This window comes from Aquarana catesbeiana, linkage group LG11 (genome assembly GCF_042186555.1).
Source record: "Aquarana catesbeiana isolate 2022-GZ linkage group LG11, ASM4218655v1, whole genome shotgun sequence".
In the NCBI taxonomy this organism is placed as follows: Eukaryota; Metazoa; Chordata; class Amphibia; order Anura; family Ranidae; genus Aquarana; species Aquarana catesbeiana.
In genome coordinates, this window is record NC_133334.1 from 258,435,631 (window position 1) to 258,458,356 (window position 22,726).

Below are 22,726 nucleotides of genomic sequence, written 5' to 3' on the forward strand. Positions count from 1 at the left end.
TTAACAGCAACCCTGGCGCTAACTTTCACTTTAACAATACCCTTAGGCCCCTTTCACAGTGGGGCGGTGCGGGCGCTGGCGGTAAAATGGCGCTTTACCGTCCTTTTAGCAGCAGTATTCGGCCGCTAGCGGGGGCGGTTTTACCCCCCTGCTAGCGGGCGAGAAAGGGTTAAAACCACCGCAAAGCGCTGCAGCGGCACTTTGCCGGCGGTATAGCCGCGCTGCCCCATTCATTTAAATGGGCAGGAGCGGTGAAGGAGCGGTATACACTTTTTTTAGCATCCTGCCAGCGCACCGCTCCAGTGTGAAAGCCCCTGGGCTTTCACACTGGAGTGTAAGGAGCAGCTCTTTCAGGGCACTTTGCAGGTGCTATTTTTAGCACTGTAGCGCCTGCAAAGCGCCCCAGTGTGAAAGGGGTCTAACATTAACCCTAACCTTAACACTAACCAGTGGCTGCCCGCCCATTAGGGGGCACAGGCGCAGCCCCCTCTATCCATGCATCTGGCCCCCTAAACTACATACAGGGTGCACAATTTGATGTTTCAACTGAAACTTGAACTACTAAATGAAGTGAGATCACAGCCAGATGGAATCACATTGTGTGCGATGGCTGCTATGTCCTCCAGACCCCATAGAAGCAGAAAGCTCTATCTTTATCTTGCATTACATGAGAATTATCATTCCTTACAACAAATGTCAGGCTCCGGTAATGTCTGATCACTTTTTCTGTCTCGTCTCTCTCCATAATCTCCTTTTTAGTGTGCAAAGCATCACTCCGCACCACTCTCTCTTTTTTTTGTATTGGCACATGATCTGTCTGGATTTTAACGGGTGTCGTTGCACCTCCCCCTCCCCCCACTTCCCATAGAGCCACTGCGATCACACAGGTGATGAATCGCTGGAGCCCAGCGCTGAACACACATGGTAGGTGGGCGGCAGCACAAAGCGATTCCCCCCGTATGCTCTGTCACATCTGAGAGTCTGAAAAGGGAGACGACGGCACTGACTGCGCATCAAGGTGATCAGAGAGGGCGGACAGGTGAACACAACAGGCTTTAATGGATTAGGAAGGGAACTGGGTCAAGCAGAGGAATTCCTTCCGTGTGACAGCTGCAGGTGCTCAGACACAACTTACTGCCTTGCGACTAGTGCAACTCCACATATACTGTATGTACTAAACACTCTATGGCTGTCCAATAAATAACCATTAAATCTGACCTCCGGTCTTCCCTTCAGTCTTGCACAGTTGTACCGGCTCCTTTCCTGGACTGAAATGGCTTACTCTGATTTCACCGCACACTGTGAGCTTCTCACAATGTGCATTAGAAGCTGCAGCACGTCAGATAGATCCCGCCTCATTTCCTGGCCGGAGGATGTCCAGCGTCATCTATTCTTTTCATCCTTTTATTTCTCACCTCAACAGCAACATAGTCCTCACATTAAGGCTGCTTTCTCTCTGCAGTCGCGGGCGCTCTGGCGGTAAAGTGCCGCTCGTTTTAGCGGCGTTTTACTGTCATTTTAGCTGCACTTTACCGTCATTTTAGCAGAGCTTTTCGGTTGCTAGTGGGGTGCTCTTAATCCCCGCTAGCGGACGAAAAAGGGTTATAACCGCCCGTGTTGCGGCGATTCGGAAGCGCTGCCCATTCATTCCAATAGGCAGGGCGGTGTATACACCACTCCTACAACGCCACAAAGATGCTGCTTGCAGGACTCTTTTTCCCATCCTGCAAGCGCCAGAGTGCTTTCACACTGGGGAGGCATGAGAGGCAGTTTTCAAGCGCTTTACAGGTGCTATTTTTAGCGCTAAAACACCTGAAAACGGCCTCAGGCTGCATTCACACTACGGCGTTCTGAATCGCGGGCGGGATTTGACAGCGCCAAGGTGTGAATTAAAAAACGCGGAACTCGGATTTGAGATGCCATTCATTTGACGGCATCCCAGAACTAGCTGGCCGCGCTGTAGCCCTCATGAGAGCCTTGCCTCTCCAGGGACTCACACTCCTTATTGGCTTTTGGCAGCAGTGGGAGCCAATGGTTCCTGCTGCTATCAATCACAGCCAGTGAGCCAATCAGGAGATGGGGGGGGGGCTGAGTCACGGTTCCATGTGTAAATGGATACATGGAGCCGTGGCTCGGCAGCGTGCCTGCTTGGGTACACCCACCAGTAGTGAAGGAGTAGCCGGGAGAGCCGCCGTGGGACCCGAGAAGAGAAGGATCCGGGCTGCTCTGTGCAAAATCATTGCACAGAGCAGGTAAGTATAACGTATGTTTTTTTTTTTTTTTTAAAAAGGCTTTAATATTGCTTTAATGATAACCCTAAGCCTAACCTTAATGGTAACACCAACCTGAACCTAATGGTAACCCTAACACTAATTCTTACTTTAATGGTACCTTAATAGTAGAAAAAAACATTCACAAATGGAAGGAACACAAGACCAAAGGACAAATTCATTAGTTATGCTAAAAAATAGGCAGCGCATTTTTGGGGACAAGAATGACTCCCCCTTCATCAGGGAATCAGATAAGAACCTTGAATTAGGGTGATCAGACATCCCTGGTTTCCGGGGACAGTCCCCAGACTGAGGCCACTGTCCCCGGACCAAGTCTGTCCCCAGTTTTGTCCCCGGGTAGCAGGGGCGGACGGCTGCTGCTACACAGTGCTACGATAGCAGAGCTGCAGCGAAGCGGTACACTGTCACTTCCCTGTCAGGAATCTCCACCCAGCCCAACAGGAACTTCCTAGGCCCGGCCCGGTGTGACGTCAGTAAGAGGCCGGGCGGTGGGATGGAAGAGGAGGAGTGCTGATGCTTCGACCTGCGGGGAGCGTCCACTACTGTGACAAAGTGAGTGAAGCTGCTAAAAATGCTGCACTGCTTTGGCTTAAATGTGTGATGTTACTGAAGAGTTTTTAGTTTTGTTTTTCTTTTTGGGGGGGGGGGGGTTTAATTAATCTAAAGTGCTACTTGTAATATGCAGCATGCAGGGGGTTAATGTATTGCCATTGTTCACTGGTACATTAGTGACCAGCGGCAGTTAATTAACCCCTTTGGGCTGCATTGGTGGCAGTGTTTATTATCCCCTTCATGCCCCAGCACAAAGGGGTTATGAAACACTGACACCACTGCCACTAATGCAGCACATATTAGTGCCGCCTTTCAGTGCCCATCATTGCTGCCTATCAGTGCTGCCTATCAGTGCCCATTATCGCCGCCTGTCAGTGCCCATCAATGACGCATATCGGTGCTGCCTGTCAGTGCCCATCATTGCCGCATATCAGTGCCCCTATCAGTGCCCATCACTGCCACATATCAGTGCCCACCATTGCCACCTATCAGTGCCCATCAATGTCACCTAACAATGCCCATCATTGCCACCTATCAGTGCCCATCATTTCCATATATCAGTGCCACCTATCAGTGCCCATCATTGCCATATATTAGTGCCACCTATCAGTGCCCATCGTTGTCGTCTATTAGTATCCATCATTGCCGCATATTAGTGCTGCCTATCAGTGCCCATTATTGCCGCCTATCAGTGCCCATCATTGCCGCATATCAGTGCCCAACATTGCTACCTATAATTGCCCATCATTGCCGCCTATCAGTGTCCATAATTGCCGCCTATCAGTGCTGCCTATCAGTGCCCATCATTATCAGTGCCCATCATTGCCGTCTATCACTGCCCATCATTGCCGCATATCAGTGCCCATCATTGCTGCCTATCAGTGCTCATCATTGCCGCATATCAGTGCTGCCTATCAGTGCCCATCATTGCCGCCTATCAGTGCTGCCTATCAGTGCCCATCATTGCCACATATCAGTGCCACCTATCAGTGGCCATCATTGCTGCATATCAGTGCCCATCATTGCCACCTGTAAGTGCCCATGATTGCCACCTATCAGTGCCTATAATTGCCGCCTATCAGTGCTGCCTATCAGTGCCCATGATTGCCGCCTATCAGTGCCCATCATTATCAGTGCCCATCATTGCCACCTATCAGTGCTGCCTATCGGTGCCCATCATTGCCACATATCAGTGCCACCTATCAGTGCCCATCAGTGCAGCCTCATCAGTGCACATCAGTGAAGGAGAAAAATGACTTACTTATAACATTTTATAACAGAAACTAAGATAAACGTTTTTTCAAAAAATCCCAGGGGCAATTAAATACCACCAAAAGAAAGCTCTGCTTACCATGCAATCATTTACTGTTCTGAATTGGTCATTTATATTGTTATTATTGAACCAAAATTCTTTGGTAAGAATAAAATACAAAATATGCATTGAAAAGTTTTTTCCTTTCTTCTTCTTATCGTCTTAACATTTGGTAGTCATATCCCAAAAAATTCTAAGAACTAACTTTTCTTTTTTAATCTCATGGACGAAATGTGAGAAATAACGTATATATCATACAATCATTTCATAAACACATACCACATACACTGCATATATCATTTGAGGAAAATATGCTTATAAAATAGTATACCATTTGCCCATAAAAAAAAAAAAAAATGTCCCCGGACTTCATTTTAAAAATCTGGTCACCTTACCTTGAATGGATTCAAAACAGAGCTTTCCTGTGTGAAGGAAGTAGGAAAGCTAATTTCTGGCCAGTAACTCTCCTGATTTATTTAAGATCATTTATACAGGAAAGCTCTATTTTGAGTCCATTCAATGTTCTTAACTTAAAGGGGTTGTTAAGGTACTAGCACCACTGCTAGTATAACATGTAGTATATACTGTATGCCGTTTTTATTTTAAAATTCATCTTCTAAATACCTTTTTCTTTCTCCCCAATCAGCGGTCACGTGACCGCCTGTCGCACTCTTCCTCTGATGTATGTACTAGGGGGGGAAGGGCCGAGCTCTTCCTATGACACCTGCTGGGCGGTCATGTGACCTCCCTCTGTATTGTATACATCGGAGGGAGAGAGCAACGGACGGTCACGTGACCACTGATCGGGAAGAAAGAATAAGGTATTTAAAAGATAAATGTTAAAAAAATGGCATATGGTATATACTACATGTTATACTAGCAGTGGGGCTGGCAGAGCTTGTGAGCAGTAATGTTTGCACTGCTCGGAGCGGTGCTACAAGGGGAGGGGAGGGGCGGCTCACACACAGACTAGCTGACAGGCAGGGTGAGGAGGAGGACAGAGGAGAGCAGAGAGGAGAGCTGCAGATGACGGAGGCACATAAACTGACCACAGTGTCAGGGCTCAGCAGCCATGATTACCCGTGGTCAGTTTACAAGGGGGAGGTTATAGCCAGGCAAGATCAGCCAGGTATTTCAGGTGATACAGGGGTCCAAATTACACAGCACAAGCACTGTGCTGCATAACATGCTTTAAAAGGACAGAATCCTTTTTTTTTTAGGGTAACACTCTTTAACTGAAGCCCTGAGGGGGGGTTCTTGATCCTCAAAATGCATTAGCTGTTTTTTTAAAAATAGCTAATAAATTTACTTGGACTCTGTTATTCTTTGGTCTGGCTCACCTTAAAATTTGTAGTTTGTGTTTTTTTTCTGGTAACCTGCTGGGGTATCCACTGGTGGGTACCCTTGTCTGTTGTGAGCCAGTGAGCTATTTGAATGTTTTTGTCCTCTCACTACTTAGTACAAACTCACATCAGAGTCTAAGCACCTATTGGATATTTTTTTCCCTAAACCTTAATAGTAACCTTAACACCAACCTAAACCTTAATGGTAACCCTAACCTTAACACTAGTTCTCACCCTAATGGTACCCCCTCATCTTAACCTACACCATAACAGAAACCCTAACACTAACCCTTACCTTATCAGTAATCCTAACACTAATCCTTACTCTAACAGTATCCCTAACACTAAACTTCTCCTCATTGGGAACCCTAACACTAAAAGTCACCTTAATAGTAATGCTTGCACTGAGCCTCACCGTAATGGTAATCTTAACAATAATCCTGATTTTAATGGTAACCCTAACCTACACCTTAACTGCAGTCCTAACACCTTGCCCTTAACCCTAACACTAAAACTCTACTTACACATTTCCCAACATTCTTGATTATATGCCACTGTAAAGCAGGCCACACCCCTGGTCCAATATAATTCCAACCAAAACATATTAAATCATGCCTTAACCCCACCTATTTCGGGGTAAAGCTCCACCCCTTCAGCTGTCCCACAACCTGGGGTAATGTTGGCAACCATGTATCTCTTCCCTCCAAGATTGCACATGCACAAGAACCCCGTCCCCCTCACCTTGACGCCGCAATCTCCGACTTCTGCTTGGCAATGTTGCTCGCCCTCTCGGCCTGCTCCACGGCCCGGTCCACCTTCTCCCGGATCTTGCTTGCCCGGAGCGGGATCAGATTCTTTCTCTTTCCGCTCACCAGGACATTCTGCTTGTACTTTCCCTCCTCCTTGGTGCCGTCCGGAAAGGTCATGCAACCATAGCCGTGCCGCTTGTTGTTGGCCCACTCTCCCTCATACTTCAACCCATCTGAGCGCTGGCTCACCCCAAAGCCAGAGCGCTTATCATGTTTCCACTCGCCCATGTAGGCCTCGGTGGTGGTGGCATCGATGTCGTCCTCGATGACCGACAGCTCCGTCTCGCCTTCGCCTAGGCTGATGGTGGAGTTGATGTCGCTGGCGGTGGAGCTGACGGTGCTCATGCCGGCCTCGCTGCGGAAGGAGCTTTGCTTGCTCCGCTGACTGGCCAATGAGCTCTTCGACTCCGACTTGCGCAACTTCAGGCCGCTGAGGATGGACCTCCGGAAGATGCCCTTCTTCTTGTTCTTTAACATCTCTGCATCGCTGTGCGCCATCAACACAAACCCTCCCCTGGACACGGCGGGGCTGCCGGCCACCCCACATGAGGCGTCCGGGTGCATGGCCGTGCCATTGGTATGCTCGCTACGGAGCGAGTTTATAGAGGTCCTAAGAGGGGATCTGATAACTGCAGCCATCCCATAGGGAACGCTTTGGCGCACTCCGAACCCTTGTCGTATTCCCGCGGCCCACTGACCTTGGTAGGTACCTGGAAGAGACAAAAATAGAGGACAGCGTTACCAAAAACTGCAATGGACCTCATTATTCAAAATGTCTGAAATAATAATGTCCGAGGTGCCCTATAGACACCATCAACGTAAAGGTACTGGGACGGCTGTGACAATACAAGGACCACTATAGCACCTTGGGTCCTCCAAATCTCAATCATTTTCAACACTTTTTGGTAGTGTCAAGAGCTCTCCCACTTCCTGCAATCTCCAATTGGCCCATAACTATGATCAGTGGACTTATTTCCAATTGGAGGGGAAGCTCATGATACTACCAGTAAAAAGCTGAAGCTGATTGGCTGGGGATTTGGGGCCCCGTATTTCTGATCTACAAGCCTTGTACTGCTGCAGCCCATTTAGTATCTGTGTGGAAATGACTGGTCTTCTTTAAAGAAAGTGACAGCTGAAAGAATGGAAGATTGAATCTGATTGGCTGAAAAGCACTGATAATTGAAAAATAATTCTCTGTAAAGGAACAAAGACAAACGTCAACTATGAAACTACACGGTGATACTTCTTTGTTGTATTTGTGTACAGAGACTGTTCATAGAAAAAAACATTTCAAGATTCCAGCTGAGACAATTACCGGAGAAAACACAATTCACCTTTCCCATAATGCCCCACTACGGAGTTGTAATTTATATGTTGTTATGTATTGGATAGATAGATAGATAGATAGATAGATAGATAGATAGATAGATAGATAGATAGATAGATAGATAGATAGATAGATAGATAGATAGAATTGATAATAAATAGATAATAATATATTATTTATTATTAAAATGTATTATTTATTATTAAAAAATATTAAAGTGTTTGTTAATTAAAAAAAAAAGAAATTCAGATCCTGGTCCCTTAAAGCAGATTAAACAGCACAGTGCTTGTGCTGTGTAATTTGCCCCCCTCTAAACTGTAAAAAAACCTCCCTGAATATGCCACTTCCTGTATCCCCTCTCTGTACTGACCACGAAAATCAGGGCTGCTGAGCTCTGACCATCGTGGTCAGAGTGCGTCCCTTTGTCATCCGCAGCTCTCTTCTCTGTTCTCCTCTCTCCCTCTCCCTCCCTCTTGCCTGTCAGCTCCCTCTCTGTGTCTCTGTCTCCGCCCCGCCCCACCCCCCCCCCACCGCTACTATGATTGAAAATTAAAAACCTACAATGGTCAATGCCAGCCCCTCTATTAGAGCCTGGCATACCACACTACGCAAGTCATTTCTAAAAACGAGCGTTGTAAATACCTATTTAGAGCTATCTTCAGGCCGGTCACGTGACTCGCGGCCGCTTTAGAGCTCTGAGACAGGGCTTCTACGGGAGGCCACGTGATCTCCCCGGCTGACGTCAGAGGGAGATCTCGGCCCCTTTCGCAGAAGCCATGTATCAGAGCTGTAAAGCGGCCGCGAGTCACGTGACCGGCTTGAAGATAGTTTCTTCACTGTCGCTTGCCAACTTGAAGTTTCAGCTCCCTCCATAAATGTTTTATAGGATTAAGGTCTGGAGACTGGCTAGGCTACTCCATGACCTTAATGTGCTTCTTCTTAGTGCCGGTTCACACTAGACGCGGCACGACTTGCAGGTCGCCTCACCGAGGCGACCTGCACACGACTGCCGGGGCGACTTGCAAGACGACTTCTGTATAGAAGTCTATGCAAGTCGCCCCCAAAGTAGTTCAGGAACCTTTCTTCTAAGTCAGAGCGACGATTAGAACGGTTCCATTGTACAGAACGGGAGGCGACTTGTCAGGCGGCTAGGTCGCCTGACAAGTCGCCCCCGTGTGAACCGAGCCTTAAGCCACTCCTTTGTTGCCTTGGCAATATGTTTTGGGTCATTGTCATGCAGAAAGACCCATCCATGACCCATCTTCATTGTTCTAGCTGAGGGAAGAAGGTTCTCATCCAAGATTTTACAATAAATGGCCCCTCAATGCGGCAATGTCAGCCTGTACCTTGAGCAGAGAAAGAGCCCAAAGCATAATGTTTCCACCTCTGTGCTTGACTGTAGGGATGGTGTTCTTAGGGTCATAGTCAGAATTTTTCTTCCTCCAAACATGGCGAGTCCCCCTCCTCAGGAAGACAAATGTACAGTCATACCAATGAACATCTAAGGCTCTGTTCACACCTAGTCATTGCTATTTTTCCGGCGTCTTTCTAGAGTTTTTTCTGGTGTTTTTGCAGAGTTTTGCAGCATTTTTGTACAGGTGTTTTCAAGGTTAAAATGTCACCAATGTAAAAGCAGTAAAACGCCTGTAATCCGCCAAAAAAAGAAGCTCCTGTACTTTTTTGAGCGACGGGCATTTTGCTTCAGATGACAGAACGCTCATGTGTGTGAACAGGGGCCATTTAAATGAATGGGATTTTGCTTGTTGGGCAATTTTAGAGCTGAGGCTTACAGCAGAAAAACGCCCATAAAACGCCTAGGTGTGAACGGAGCCTAAATGATTCAGAGACGGATTGGGAGAAAGCACTGTGGTCAGATGAGACCAAAATTGAGCTCTTTGGTATGAACTCGACTTGCCGTGTTTGGAGGAAGAAAAATGCTGACTATGACCCTAAGAACACCATCCCTACAGTCAAGTACGGAGGTGGAAACATGATGCTTTGGGGCTGTTTCTCTGCTAAAGGTACAGGCTGACTTTGCTGCATTGAGGAGCCAATTGACAGGGCCATGTATTGTAAAATCTTGGATGAGAACCTTCTTCCTTCAGCCAGAACACTGAAGATGGGTCATGGATAGGTTGAAACTAATGATTATTTTCATAATCAATTCGTTGGCCGATTATTGTTTTCGATTGATCGATTATTCAGATGAAAAACCTAAAAAAAAAAAGTTTGGTGTATAATTTATTTGATATGTAAAGTTTAATAACTTCAATTTTAAATCTTTTAAGTTTAATTCAATATCTATGTGCAGTGGTAAATATACCGTATATACTCGAGTATAAGCCGACCCGAATATAAGCCGAGGCACCTAATTTTACCACAAAAAACTGGGAAAAATTATTGACTCGAGTATAAGCCTAGGGTGAGAAATGTGCAGCTACTGTAAGTGGAAAAGAGTATCAACAATGCCCATTTGCAGCCATAGGTCTCCCGAACTTCAAACTCGGTAGTTAGGGGTTCCTAGGTGCCCCCCTAGCTGCAGCCAAATAAGAAGCACATTAAGGTCATTAATAAATAGCAAGTAATGCGGCGCTTACTAAAATAACTAAAATCCTCACAAATATAAAACAAAGGTGATGACTGACTGATCAGTAAACATCAATGAGAGCAATTAATAAACCTAGGTGAGTATCCCACTAACACAGGTGGAACATGATTAATAAACTTCCAAATAATGTGAAATCCAGTGTTCAATAATGTTCAATGACTATAATAATTCAAAGTATAATCCAATCACATGGGTAAATCCCAGATGACTTAATGTGCATTTAAAGTGCATAAATAGGGTGCAAACAATCAATACAAGATATAACTCATCATAAAAAATCCAAAAGGAATGTGCAAAAAATATTGTGCAAAAAAGCAAAAAAAGTGACAAAGGACAGATATTAAATATCTATTGGTGCTTAAGAAAAAAGTCCCATATAAAGTGCAGCAGTGATCCAAAATTCTTTATAAATGTGTCCAAACGTGCTGCAAAACGTTCATCACATTAAAGTACAAGTGCCACCGTCCAATATGTTTCCACCATCCAGAGTGTGACACACTATTTGCCCCAGCCTCTCACCTTATATACCGCTAAATTGGGCCTCTCTGGTGTTTTTCCAATCAAGGATTAAAGGTACTCATTGGCATGGAAAAGAAGAGGGGGGCTTCCATAGTGTAGTATTTCAACAATAGATTCATTAAACAAACGTAGTGACTTATGCCGCGTACACACGGTCGGACTTTACGGCGGACTTTGCCCGGCGGATTTTTCGACGTACTTTCCGACGGACTTTGTGAATGAACGGACTTGCCTACACACAATCCACCAAAGTCCGTCGAATTCGTACGTGATGACGTACGACCGGACTAAAACAAGGAAGTTCATAGCCAGTAGCCAATAGCTGCCCTAGCGTGCCTTTTTGTCCGTCGAACTAGCATACAGACGAGCGGACTTTTCGACCGGACTCGATTTCAACGGATAAATTTTAAACAAGTTTAAAATCTAAGTCCGTCCAACTTTTGAGAAAACAAAGTCCGCTGGAGCCCACACACATCGAATTGTCCGACGAAATCCAGTCCGCCGGGCAAAGTCCGCCGTAAAGTCCGCTCGTGTGTACGCGGCATAACAGTTAAAATTTGAGGTAAACAGCGTAGTAATCACATAGACTTCCAGTCTCGGCCGCAACAGGAAGTGACATCACCCGCCTCTCTCCCTGACGTGTTGCGTCACTGTCCACGTGACTTTTTCAAAGGGCCTGGAATTCTATGTGATTACTACGCTGTTTACCTCAAATTTTAACTGTAAGTGACTACGTTTGTTTAATTAATCTATTGTTGAAATACTACATGGTCACTTCTCAGCATCAGAAAGAAGAGGGGGATCATACAAATGTCATATGGAAACCAATACTCCTCTTAGTCTTAGATCATGGTGCTCAGTGGGATATGTCAGCAAAGAGATAAATGCCAAGATAGTGTAAAATCCATGCAACAGGGAATTGGCCAGTACCACAGCATCTCTCCAGAGGTATAGAGGAGTCCATATCTTGACTGGTTATGCAACTCAGCTAACTGCCTCTTCTTCATCTAGCATCACATATGTAGAAAAATAGGCCTACCATTCTGTGTTGCATGAATTTTACACTATCTTGGCGTTTATCTCTTTGCTGACATATCCCACTGAGCACCAAGATCTAAGACTAAGAGGAGTATTGGTTTCCATGTGACGTTTGGATGATCCCCCTGGTCTTTCTGATGCTGAGAAGTCACTGTGGATGGAGCATATGAGATATAAGAGCCCCTTTTGACCCCCCCCCCCCCCCCCCCACGTAATAGGTGGTCAACACTCTCTGGTAAGAGTAAATCCATACTTATGGTGGTGGTGTTTCTCACAAGGTGGAAAAGCTGAGTGAATGAGAACTTCTGTACCTGTTTACTAATGAGAGAGCATTATAATGATGTCATATTGAAGACACATGGACCAACATTTTTTTGAATTTCTTTGATTAAATTTTTTTATATTATTTTTTTTAATTCACTTTAATTATTTAAGTGCAACACAATTGTTTCTATATACTTGTTAATAAGATTATATCTCACATTAGTGGTGCTGCTATTCACATAATATTGACTTTGTATGTGACAAGCGCAGTTTTTTCTGTCTTTATATACAATAAATATTACACTTAGAGGCACTTTTCTATTCTCTTCATGATAAAAATGATAGACCCTGCATTTCTTTTGTAAGTGGGCAAACTTACAAAATCTGCAGGGGATTAAATAATTATTTTCCCCACTGTAGTTGTAATACAGTATACTGTAAATTCTGTATGTATTATATTTCAATTATGTATAGGAAGAATGAATTAAAGATAGAATAGATAGGTACTAGATAGATAGATAGATAGATAGAGGCTGCCTTTAGTATTGATTGGACCCTGGGCAAAAATTTTCTTGCCCCCCCCCCCCATGCAATTTCACTCTCCACCTGCTCTGTTTACTGTGTCAGATCAGGCAGCAATTGCGATTGGTTGCCAGCGGTTACAGCATATCATTACTGCTTACTGACTGGTTGCTAGAGGTTACAGCACACATTATGGCTCACTGATTAGTTGCTAGAGCTAGAGGTTACAGCAAATTATTTCTGCTTGTTAATTGGTTGCTAGAGATTACTGTACAGTAATACTGCTCACTGATTGGTTGCTAGAGGTTACATTACATCATCTCCTCGCTGCAGGGGAGCATGTTATACATATGAATGCTACCTTTATTTACATATCAATGGAACCGAAGAGCAAATATTTAATTAGTAATGCTGCCGCTATTTACATATGAATGACAATTATTTACATGTAAACACAGGGTCTGCAGGTGAGTCATCTGTACACAACAATAGGGCAGAGCTGGGCAGCATTAGTACCAGCACTTCACACTGAGATATCAGGACACAGCACAGGACTAAAACTTCAAGGGACAAGGGAATTTAAACTGGGATAGTTGGCAAGTATAAGGCAGCTGCTTTAGGCCCCACAACAATGACAGGGCCCAGGGCAGCTGCCCCTTTTGCCCTGCCTTAAAGACGGCCCTGGATAGATAGATAGATAGATAGATAGATAGATAGATAGATAGATAGATAGATAGATAGATAGATAGATAGATAGATAGAATTCATAATAGAGAGATAATAGATAGGTAGATAGATAATAGATAGACGATATATTAAGTTTTCTCATAATGCCCGACTACATAGTTGTAATATATTGTATATTCATTATGTATTATATGTTATTATGCATAGGAAGAATATATCAAAGATAGATATTGACAGGTACTAGAAAGATACAGTCGATAGAGATAGATAGATAGATAGATAGATAGATAGATAGATAGATAGATAGATAGATAGATAGATAGATAGATAGATAGATAGATAGATAGATAGATAGATAGATAGATTGGACAATGGGCTACCAGCAAGACAGAAATTTTATTTTAGCAGTTGTTTAGCAAGGAAGAGGAGTTTCTTCCATGAAAGAGAAAAATAATCAGTTGTGAAAACATGGAACAGCAAACTGTAAAAGTTACAGAAAAAAAAATAAAGACAAGAGTAAATAATGAGCTCCCTGAATTTTCTCCAATAAAGTGACCTATCCCCGGCTAAGCCCCCCTTTAGCCCTACTTTGATAAGGGGGATCCCCGGTACTACATCACAGATTGCAGCTCTGGCACTGAGCCAGGAATATGTGAAGATTTGTTTCTATGGTAGATTCTCTCTATGACAGGTACGTGGTCTCAGGTGCCGAGGCAGCAGATGTTGCGGCAGCTCAGCCGGGGGATGCGTTATGTCAAAGCTGCGTCTAAGTAGCTCAGAGAGTTTGCGCTTGCGGCTGTTTGCACAAGCGGTTGAATCGCAAAGGCCTTGTTCTAATTTAATCGTCAAACTTGTCACCCAAGCTTAATGGTTCTGGCGCCGTCGCTGGTTAACAGGCCGTGATGAGTGCAGCAGAAGCTGGGTGCTGACAATTGCTATGTACCCATTGATCAATCATCAGATCATTCATATATATTTATATAAATTTTATTTTTTATTTTATTATGTAAAAGCCTCTCTTGTGTTGGCATCCAAATGTGCCCAGACTGCTGCTGGGTGCTGCCATCTTGGATGTGATGTCAGCAGACTCAGAACTGTCACTCAAGTGATACGCTGTAGCATGGGCGGTCACATTTTTGACATATGGGGCCCCTGACATCATAAAAGGGCCACACATGAAATTCAGTTAATATTCAGCATCAGAGACTGCAGATGTACAGTGCCTGGAAAAAGTATTCACACCCCTTGAAATTTTCCACATTTTGTCATGTTGCAACCAAAAACATAAATGTATTTTATTGGGATTTTATGTGATAGACCAACACAAAGTGGCACATAATTGTGAAGTGGAAGGAAAATGATAAATGGTTTTCAATTTTTTTGTAACAAACAAATATGTGAAAAGTGTGGGGGGCATTTGTATTCAGTACCCCCTGAGCCAATACTTTGTAGAACCCCCTTCCTCTGCAATTACAGCTGCAAGTCTTTTTGGGGATGTCTCTACCAGCTTTGTACATCTAGATAGTGACATTTTTGCCCATTCTTCTTTGCACAATATCTCAAGCTCTGACAGATTGGATGGAGAGCGTCTGTGAACAGCAATTTTCAAGACTTGCCACAGATTCTCAATTGGATTTAGGTCTGGACTTTGACTGGGCCATTCTAACACATGAATATGCTTTGATCTAAACCATTCCATTGTAGCTCTGGCTGTATGTTTAGGGTCCTTGTCCTGCTGGAAGGTGAACCTCCGCCCCAGTCTCAAGTCTTTTGTAGACTCTTATGTCCTGTACACACGGTCAGACATTGATCGGACATTCCGACAACAAAAATCTGATCATTCTGAACGCGGTGACGTAAAACACGTACGTCAGGACTATAAACGGGGCAGTAGCCAATAGCTTTCGTCTCTTAATTCAACGGATTTTGTTGTCGGAAAATTTTATATCCTGCTCTCAAACTTTGTGTGTCAGAAATTCCTATGTAAAATGTGTGATGGAGCCTATACACGGTCGGAATTTCCGACAAGGTCCTATCACACATTTTCCATCGGAAAATCCTATCGTGTGTACAGGGCATAACAGGTTTTCTTCTAAGCTTGCCCTGTATTTGGCTCCATCCATCTTCCCATCAACTCTGACCAGCTTCCCTGTCCCTGCTGAAGAAAAGCAGCTGCCACCACCATGTTTCACGGTGGGGATGGTGTGTTCAGGGTGATGTGCAGTGTTAGTTTTTCACCACACATAGCGTTTTGCTTTTAGGCCAAAAAGTTCAATTTTGGTCTCATCTGACCAGAGCACCTTCTTCCACATGTTTTCTGTGTCCCCCACATGGCTTCTCGCAAACTGCAAACGGGACTTATTCATCCCACTGATACCAAAGATGGGGCACTTACTATCCCTCCCACTGATACCAATGATGGGACACTATTCCTCCCACTGATACCAATGATGGGACACTATTCCTCCCACTGATACCAATGATAGGGCACTATTCCTACCACTGACACCAACAATGCAATTTTTTTTTTTTTTACTCCCACTGACCATCAGGCCTATTGCATTGTTTACTCCTACTGATGCCGGGACATTTTCTACTTCCATTGGCCAGAGTCCAGCCCCTCTAAAGTTAGAAGGACAGTAAACTGGACCTTTGCTTCAACAGTTTGGAGACCCATGCCTTAGGGCATCGGGATGCCTTATAACATGCACACATTACACAGTTTGAATGGCACGCCATAGCATTTAAGTGGTTGTAAACCTCAGACATGAAATATGAACAAAGCATACCCCTCTTTGGTGTGTACTTGTCTCAATCCAGAGCACTAAGTATCATTTCTGTCTGCTGCTTCATTCCTCTGCTATCAGCATGAATCACTTCTGACCCGTTTTCCTGACACCAAGAGAAATAGGGGGCAGGGGAGGAATCTCTGACACACAGCCTGTGATTAAAAGCCTCAGCTCTGTTCCTGTGTATTGTGTGAAGGGGGGTGTGCCCCTTCCCTCCAAGCAGCTCTCAGAACTCTCCTCACTGAGCTGTGTAGTGTGTAATTTCAGCTCTCCTCCACCTGTTTTCTGAGAGCTCAGACAAGCTTTATCATTTCTGGACTTTGAATGGATGTAGAGAATATTGCAGATAAATAAGTACAACCTATGTAGGAGGATTTGTTTAATCTCTGTATATCACCTGAGGACAGTCACTTCACTGAGTATATGTAAGGGTTTACAACCACTGTAACCTCTTGGTGCCGACGGCATGCAAATACGCCGCCTCTCAGTGGGCGGGCCTTGGTGCCGAGCGGCTGCATATCTGCGTACCTCATTGCAAACACAGCTGTGCTGAGACTGTCCCGACACAGTTACCGGCGGCTTGCAATCTGGAGCTTTCTGATCATGTGACCATCATGAGAGCCAATCACTGCGGTCACATATTTATAAACCCAGCCCCGCCTCCTGGCATCTAAAACCTCTTAAAGGGACAGGAGGCACTAGCGCCAAGGTGCAGAGCACCACAAAGCATGGTAACGCACTTCTATGCTTTGCGGCACGCAGTGTTGCCGAATAAGGTTTATGTCCATTTTTTTGCACGATTTAGTGCACTGGCAACCCGTTTATTTTAGCAGGCTGCCTTAACGCAGTGCAAATGAATGCCAGAAAAATGAGTATTAACACGCATGTGCACCGGGATGCCGAGGTCTGAATGGGCCCTATTAGTCATAATCAATGTCTGAGCCGCTTGTGTTGGAAGTTGATCTGGATCCATCTCTCCTCTCAGCAAAGCAGAGACCCCCTGAAGAGGACTTCCCGGCGTTGTCACAGTTTCCTTTCTACACCGTGCAGAGCTCACCGGGAGCCTGCCACAATGGCGGCCTCAGGAGATTCAATTCACTAGACATAATAATAAAGAAAACATGCCAAACACAACGTCAAAAAGGACGCCTGACGCTGCATCATCAGTGGCCTATCATGCGCTATCAATCGCCTGGATATCACTCTATTAATCATTCTTCTCCAAGCCGAAGGAAGTCTTTGTTGCCAGACAAAGGCGGAATCTCCGGGGAAACTTCATGGAGAAATAAAGAAAACATAAACCCGCAGAACACAAAACGTGCAAAACAAATCCCCCACCCCCGCTCACAGTACATCAGAGGGTCCGCGGCCTCCAAATCTTCAGGGTTTGGATGACATTTACTTTAGTTGTCACTCTTTATTAGTTTTTAAAACTATTTTTTTATATCTGTTTTTGTACTATACATACAGCATGCAATTACTGATTTACAAATAAAGGATCTCTAGAGCAGTGTGGGATAGCTAAAGGGGACAGCATTGCAGAAGTAGCTTTGCCTTGAGGCTCGGTATTTCTGATTGAAACCTCCCACTGAGCTGTTTGATAAGAGAGGAATCACTGAAATGATGACTGCAAGGCTGAGTTCACACATGTGCGGCTGCGGTTTCAGTGTGGCAGTTCAGTGCGTTCCTGTTCACCGATTCCCGTGCAATTCAGGTGCGAATTTTTATCTGAAATCGCATCAAAACCAGACCCAAAAACGCACAGGACCTTTTTTGAAACCGCACTGCACCTGCCCCGCACATGTGTGAACCAGCTGCATTGGAAGGCGTTCACATTCACAAGTTATGCAAATTGGATGCGGTTAAAAACGCATCGAATTTGCATATATGTGAACCCAGCTTAAGGCTGCATTCACATCTGAGAATCATGGGAATGTGAGTTTTTCTGTGCTTTTTTTTTTTTTTTTTTGCACGTTGCCACGCTTTACATAATGCATACGGCAGCCTAATTATTTAAAGAGGAGCTGCAAGCTCCTACAGGATTTTTTTTAAGTCAGTAGCTACAAATACTGCAGCTGCTGTGTTTCAATAATAGGACACTTACCTGTCCCAGGGTTTCCGCGGTGTCCTCTGCCGAGCCGATTCTTCAATTGGCTTCGGGTGCAGGTGGCAGCATCTGTAGTAAGGGGAACAGGAAGTGAAGCTTTGCGGCCTTACAGCCTGTTTTCTACTGCGCATGCGCAAATCGTACTGCACCTTGTGAATGGTCCCGTAGTCTTCTGGGACCTGTTATGTGTCCCAGAAGACTGTATGGGAAGGAGGGGAGGCCAAACTTCTGGCTCAGTTCGCTGCGGCGCTGAGCCGGAAGTGGGAGCGGGTACCTGTCAAAACCACTCCGCTCCTCCCCAAAAGTTCCAAATGTGGCAGTGGGGGGGGGGGGGTGCAAACAAGCGGAGCTTCCACGTCAGTAGGTGCTACGTGCTCAATTTTTTTTGGGGGGGGGAGCAAACAAACCTTGCCCCCTCACTTCCCCCACCCCGTCGCTCGATCGATCGCCCTTCAGCCCCACGCTTACCCCATCCAGGTCGCGGCTTCCCCCCTGCATTCCCGGCGGTCGCTTCTGTTCCCAGCCAATCGGGTCTTAGGACCCACTTACTGATTGGCCAGGAGGAGAAGCAGGAAAACATTAGCGAATATTAATTCGCTAATGTCACAGAGGTGGGTGGGCTCGGGGCGCAGTGCTCTGTGCCCCGAGCCCCCCATTTTTTAAGCCAATTAGAGCCTCAGGCTCTAATCATGTGCTTCAAAAAAAAAACCCCATAGAAATCCATGTGTCCGGCACCCTCCATGGAGATTAGGGGTCGAGCGCATGGATTGGGAGTGCAGCGCCCCAGCGCCCCTTATGAGCGGCTGCCACTGTTCTCCGTTTGGGTGGAGCTCGGCTTTAAATGGGCTGCCCTATACGTTGAGCTCTATGCGATTTTGTGTATTTCCGGTGAGTTTTGATGCACGCAAAAACTCATGCTGCTTTTGGGGTGCCATTAATAATGAATGTCATCTCCAGCATGACACACATTTTTCATGCATTCTTTGAACACGCGCGAAAACACACACTTTTGCACCGAAGGCTCAGATGTGAATGGAAGCTATGATGAGGTTCACACCTAGCGTCGCGTGAATATGCTTTTTTGGGGCTTTTTCATGCTGCACGCAATGGGCTGCCCTTCATGCGAATATGAATGTGCCAAAGCAGCTCCTATACCTTTTTGGGCGTTGATTTTCATGTGTGTTTTGACACACGCAAAAAACACACGTTTGCATGCTGTGTTTGGGGAGCCATTAAGAATGAAGCGTACCACAAGCCTGATGTGCGGTTTTCACGCATTCCATGAACGCACGCAAAAAATTTGCACTTTTGGATGCATCCACGGAATGCTCAGACGTGAATGGAGCCTAAAACCTAATTTATGACTAAGGCCTTATAGGCTGAAACTCGTCAACTGGCTTAATCTGCGTTTGTTCACTGTGGCTATTCAATAAAATGAAGAAATTGTAAGAGCAACAACCAGAGTGCGGATCATTTTTTAATATAAAACCTCATTTACACCTGCAGTTGGCGGGGTGGTAAAAATGGGCGGTTGATTTGCCTTTTTACCAACCCCCTTAACCTAACATGGTAACCAGAGGAGGTGATTCACCTGCTGAAGTTGTGATGCTTTGCTTCACGGCTGTGGCAAAAATGATACCACAGGTCGCATTCGGCATGTGGCACCTCCACCAAACTCAACCCATTCAAGTGAATAGGGCCGTGCCGCAAAAGGCGTTTAATGCACATGGTTGAGGCACAGTGCTGCAACCTTTCAAGGGTTAAAACATGACCTCTGAAGGAGACACATCAATTCAAGCCGCTTGTCAAACACCTCTGAAAAGAGATTCACCGCATACCGCTTTCCAAAGGGGCAACAATGACAGACACAATTATAAGCCACAGTCCATGAAGAGTGAGCTTCTTTCAGCACAGGTGAGATGATACAATGGTTCAGTTGTTAAAAGGAGAGCACAGCTCCACCTGCTGGCTGGCTGCATAATATCAATCTGCAGCATTCCATATCTATCTGGTACATTGCTTATAATGTCATGAAACGCAAAGATCAGGGCAGCCATATTAGAGGATTGCCTAGTTAAGCTACTAAGCTAGTATTGCTGCATAGTGGCCCTTTCTTGGTGATCCTTATTGAACCTTTAAAAACTTGAGCTCCAGTCAGTGACTTTGCCTAGGCTAAGATTCTGATATCAGTCTGCTGCAAGCAAGAGGAAGCATTCATTCAGCCCCTCCCCCCCCTCATCCAGTGATGAGACTGTACATTGTAACTTTGTAGCAAGTCACAAGGTGAGAGGCTGCAGCAGGGGCTGATCTGTGTCAGACATTTGTGAACATAACCATGAACTGTATAGTAGGACTGGGAGATTTTCTTTAAAAAAAAAAATCTTCGATTCTCTTAAAAAAAACTAGATTTACGACTCGAATCGAGTTTCTTTTTTCCTTTGGAAACCGCGCCGGTCCTGGGGTGCTGCGGGCATGAGCTTTTAGGCGAGGCTGCAGCTTCGGCCTAGTCCGAGGCGTCCGGCCTCGCGGACTAGGCCGAAGCCGCGGCCTCACCTAAAAACTCCTTGCGCGCAGCTCTTCAGGCCCGGAGGCGCTGCGGGCATGAGTTTTTAGGCGAGGCCGCGGCTTCGGCCTAGTCCACAGCGTCCGGCCGTAGCCGCGGACTAGGCCGAAGCCGCGGCCTCGCCTAAAAACTCATGCCCACAGTGCCTCGGGACCGGCGCGGTGAAAAAAAAAAATATATAAAAAAATCGATTTGCTTAAATTTTGAATCGATTTGACCTCTCAACTCGATTCAAGATTTAAATCGATTTTTTTCCCCAGCCCTACTGTATAGGCAAGTTTCCTGTCTTCCTAAACCAGCAGGACATAGCGGTGCAGACACATAGCATGTACGGGCGTCAGGTACTGGATTTGCTAATTAATTGCATATCGTCGCAAGGAAAGGATTTTTATCGATATCCTGATTTCAACCGGAATACTTATTTTAAAAATAACAACCTGCATGTTAATTCGATCGGAGTGCTTCTTTAACAAAACATGTTCCTTTCTCAGCAGATGTGAGTCATACGCACAACACCTTCCACGTCTTATAATAGCACGAGCGTTATCGGCGGAAGCTCAGGCGCCAACGGAATTCGTTACGACATGCATAATTACATTTTTTTTTCCTTTTTTTTTTTTAAGAGAAAATGGAATTTTGTAGGGAAGATTTTCCTGTAATATCTAAGAAATATAATATACTTGCCCTCTCCGTAGTGATCACTGCCAAGCTGCAGCAGCTGGAAGGTTTACAGAAGACAAGGAGTGCTTGTAATGGTTCACATGACCTGCCTGCTGCCATCTCCAGACACACGTAAGATGTGGGGTTCAGGAAAAGTAGATAATGTAATTTGAAGGCGTATATTTTATAGCCACCCCCTTTAGGGTGTCCACCTGTTACAGAAATGACAGTGCTTTCCTTGACAAGGCCTTCATCTGCTTTTCTCTCCAGAATGACGACGCCATCTATGTTCTAGCATCATCCAGGGTCACCATCTACTTGGCGAATTGACATGCCGGCACACGGTCATGTAAATCCTGGTGTCGGTGCAGTTCTTGGCCGTGTTCTCAAATGTGGAGAAGGGGAGACTAGGGAAATGTTTGCCCCTGCCTGCAGCAGACCAATCACTGAGGGAGATGAGACTGAGGAAATACTTCCTCCCCGCCTGCAGCAGATTGATCACTAGGGAAGGGGAGATTAAGGAAATGTTTCCCCCTGCCTGCAGCAGACCGATCACTGGGTGGAGGGGAGACCAAGGAAACGCTTCCTCCCGCCTGAAACGGACTAACGACATCATCTCAGCCTAGACAAAGCCACTGACTGGAGGCCAAAGATGGTTTTTAAATATTAAAAAATCAGCTTGTCTGAAAAATTATACTGTCTGATCACCAAGGGAAGGGGAGACTGTGGAAATGCTTCCCTCTGCCTGCAACAGACTGATCACTGAGGGAGGGATAGACTAAGGAAAAGCTTCCTCCTGCTGCAGCAGACTGATCACTGGGGGAGAGGAGACTGAGGAATTGTTTGCTCCTGCCTGCTGCAAACTGATCACTGAGGGAGGGGTGATTGAGGAAATGCTTCTTCCTGCCTGCAGCAGACTGATCACTGGGGGGAGGAGAGACTAAAGAAATGTTTGCCCCTGCCTGCAACAGACTAATGACATCATCTCAGCCTTGGCAAAACCACTAACTGGAGGCAAAAGAAGGTTTTTAAATGATAAAAAAGCTTGTCTGAAATATTATATTGTCTGATCACCGGGGAAAAGGAGACTGAGAAAATGCTTCCCCCTGCCTGCAACAGACTGATCACTGGGGAAGGGATAGACTAAGGAGAAGCTTTCTCCTGCTGCTGCAAACTGATCACTGAGGGAGGGGTGATTGAGGAAATGCTTCCTCCTGCCTTCAGCAGACTGATCACTGGGGAAGGGGGAGATTGAGGAAATGCTTCCTCCTGCCTTGCAGTAGACTGATCACTGGGGGAGAGACTGAGGAAATGCTTCCTTCTGCCTGCACCAGA

General features: G+C 45.4%; 1 protein-coding gene across 1 annotated transcript in view; it reads right to left on the bottom strand.

Annotated features, from left to right (window-relative positions):
- Positions 1-22,726, bottom strand: part of JPH3 (junctophilin 3) — a 159,490-nt gene that overhangs the window by 71,590 nt on the left and 65,174 nt on the right. Inside the window, exon 2 of the mRNA XM_073605721.1 lies at positions 6,240-7,017. Coding sequence (XP_073461822.1) covers positions 6,240-7,017 — 778 coding nt within the window. The remainder of the gene's footprint in view (positions 1-6,239; positions 7,018-22,726) is intronic.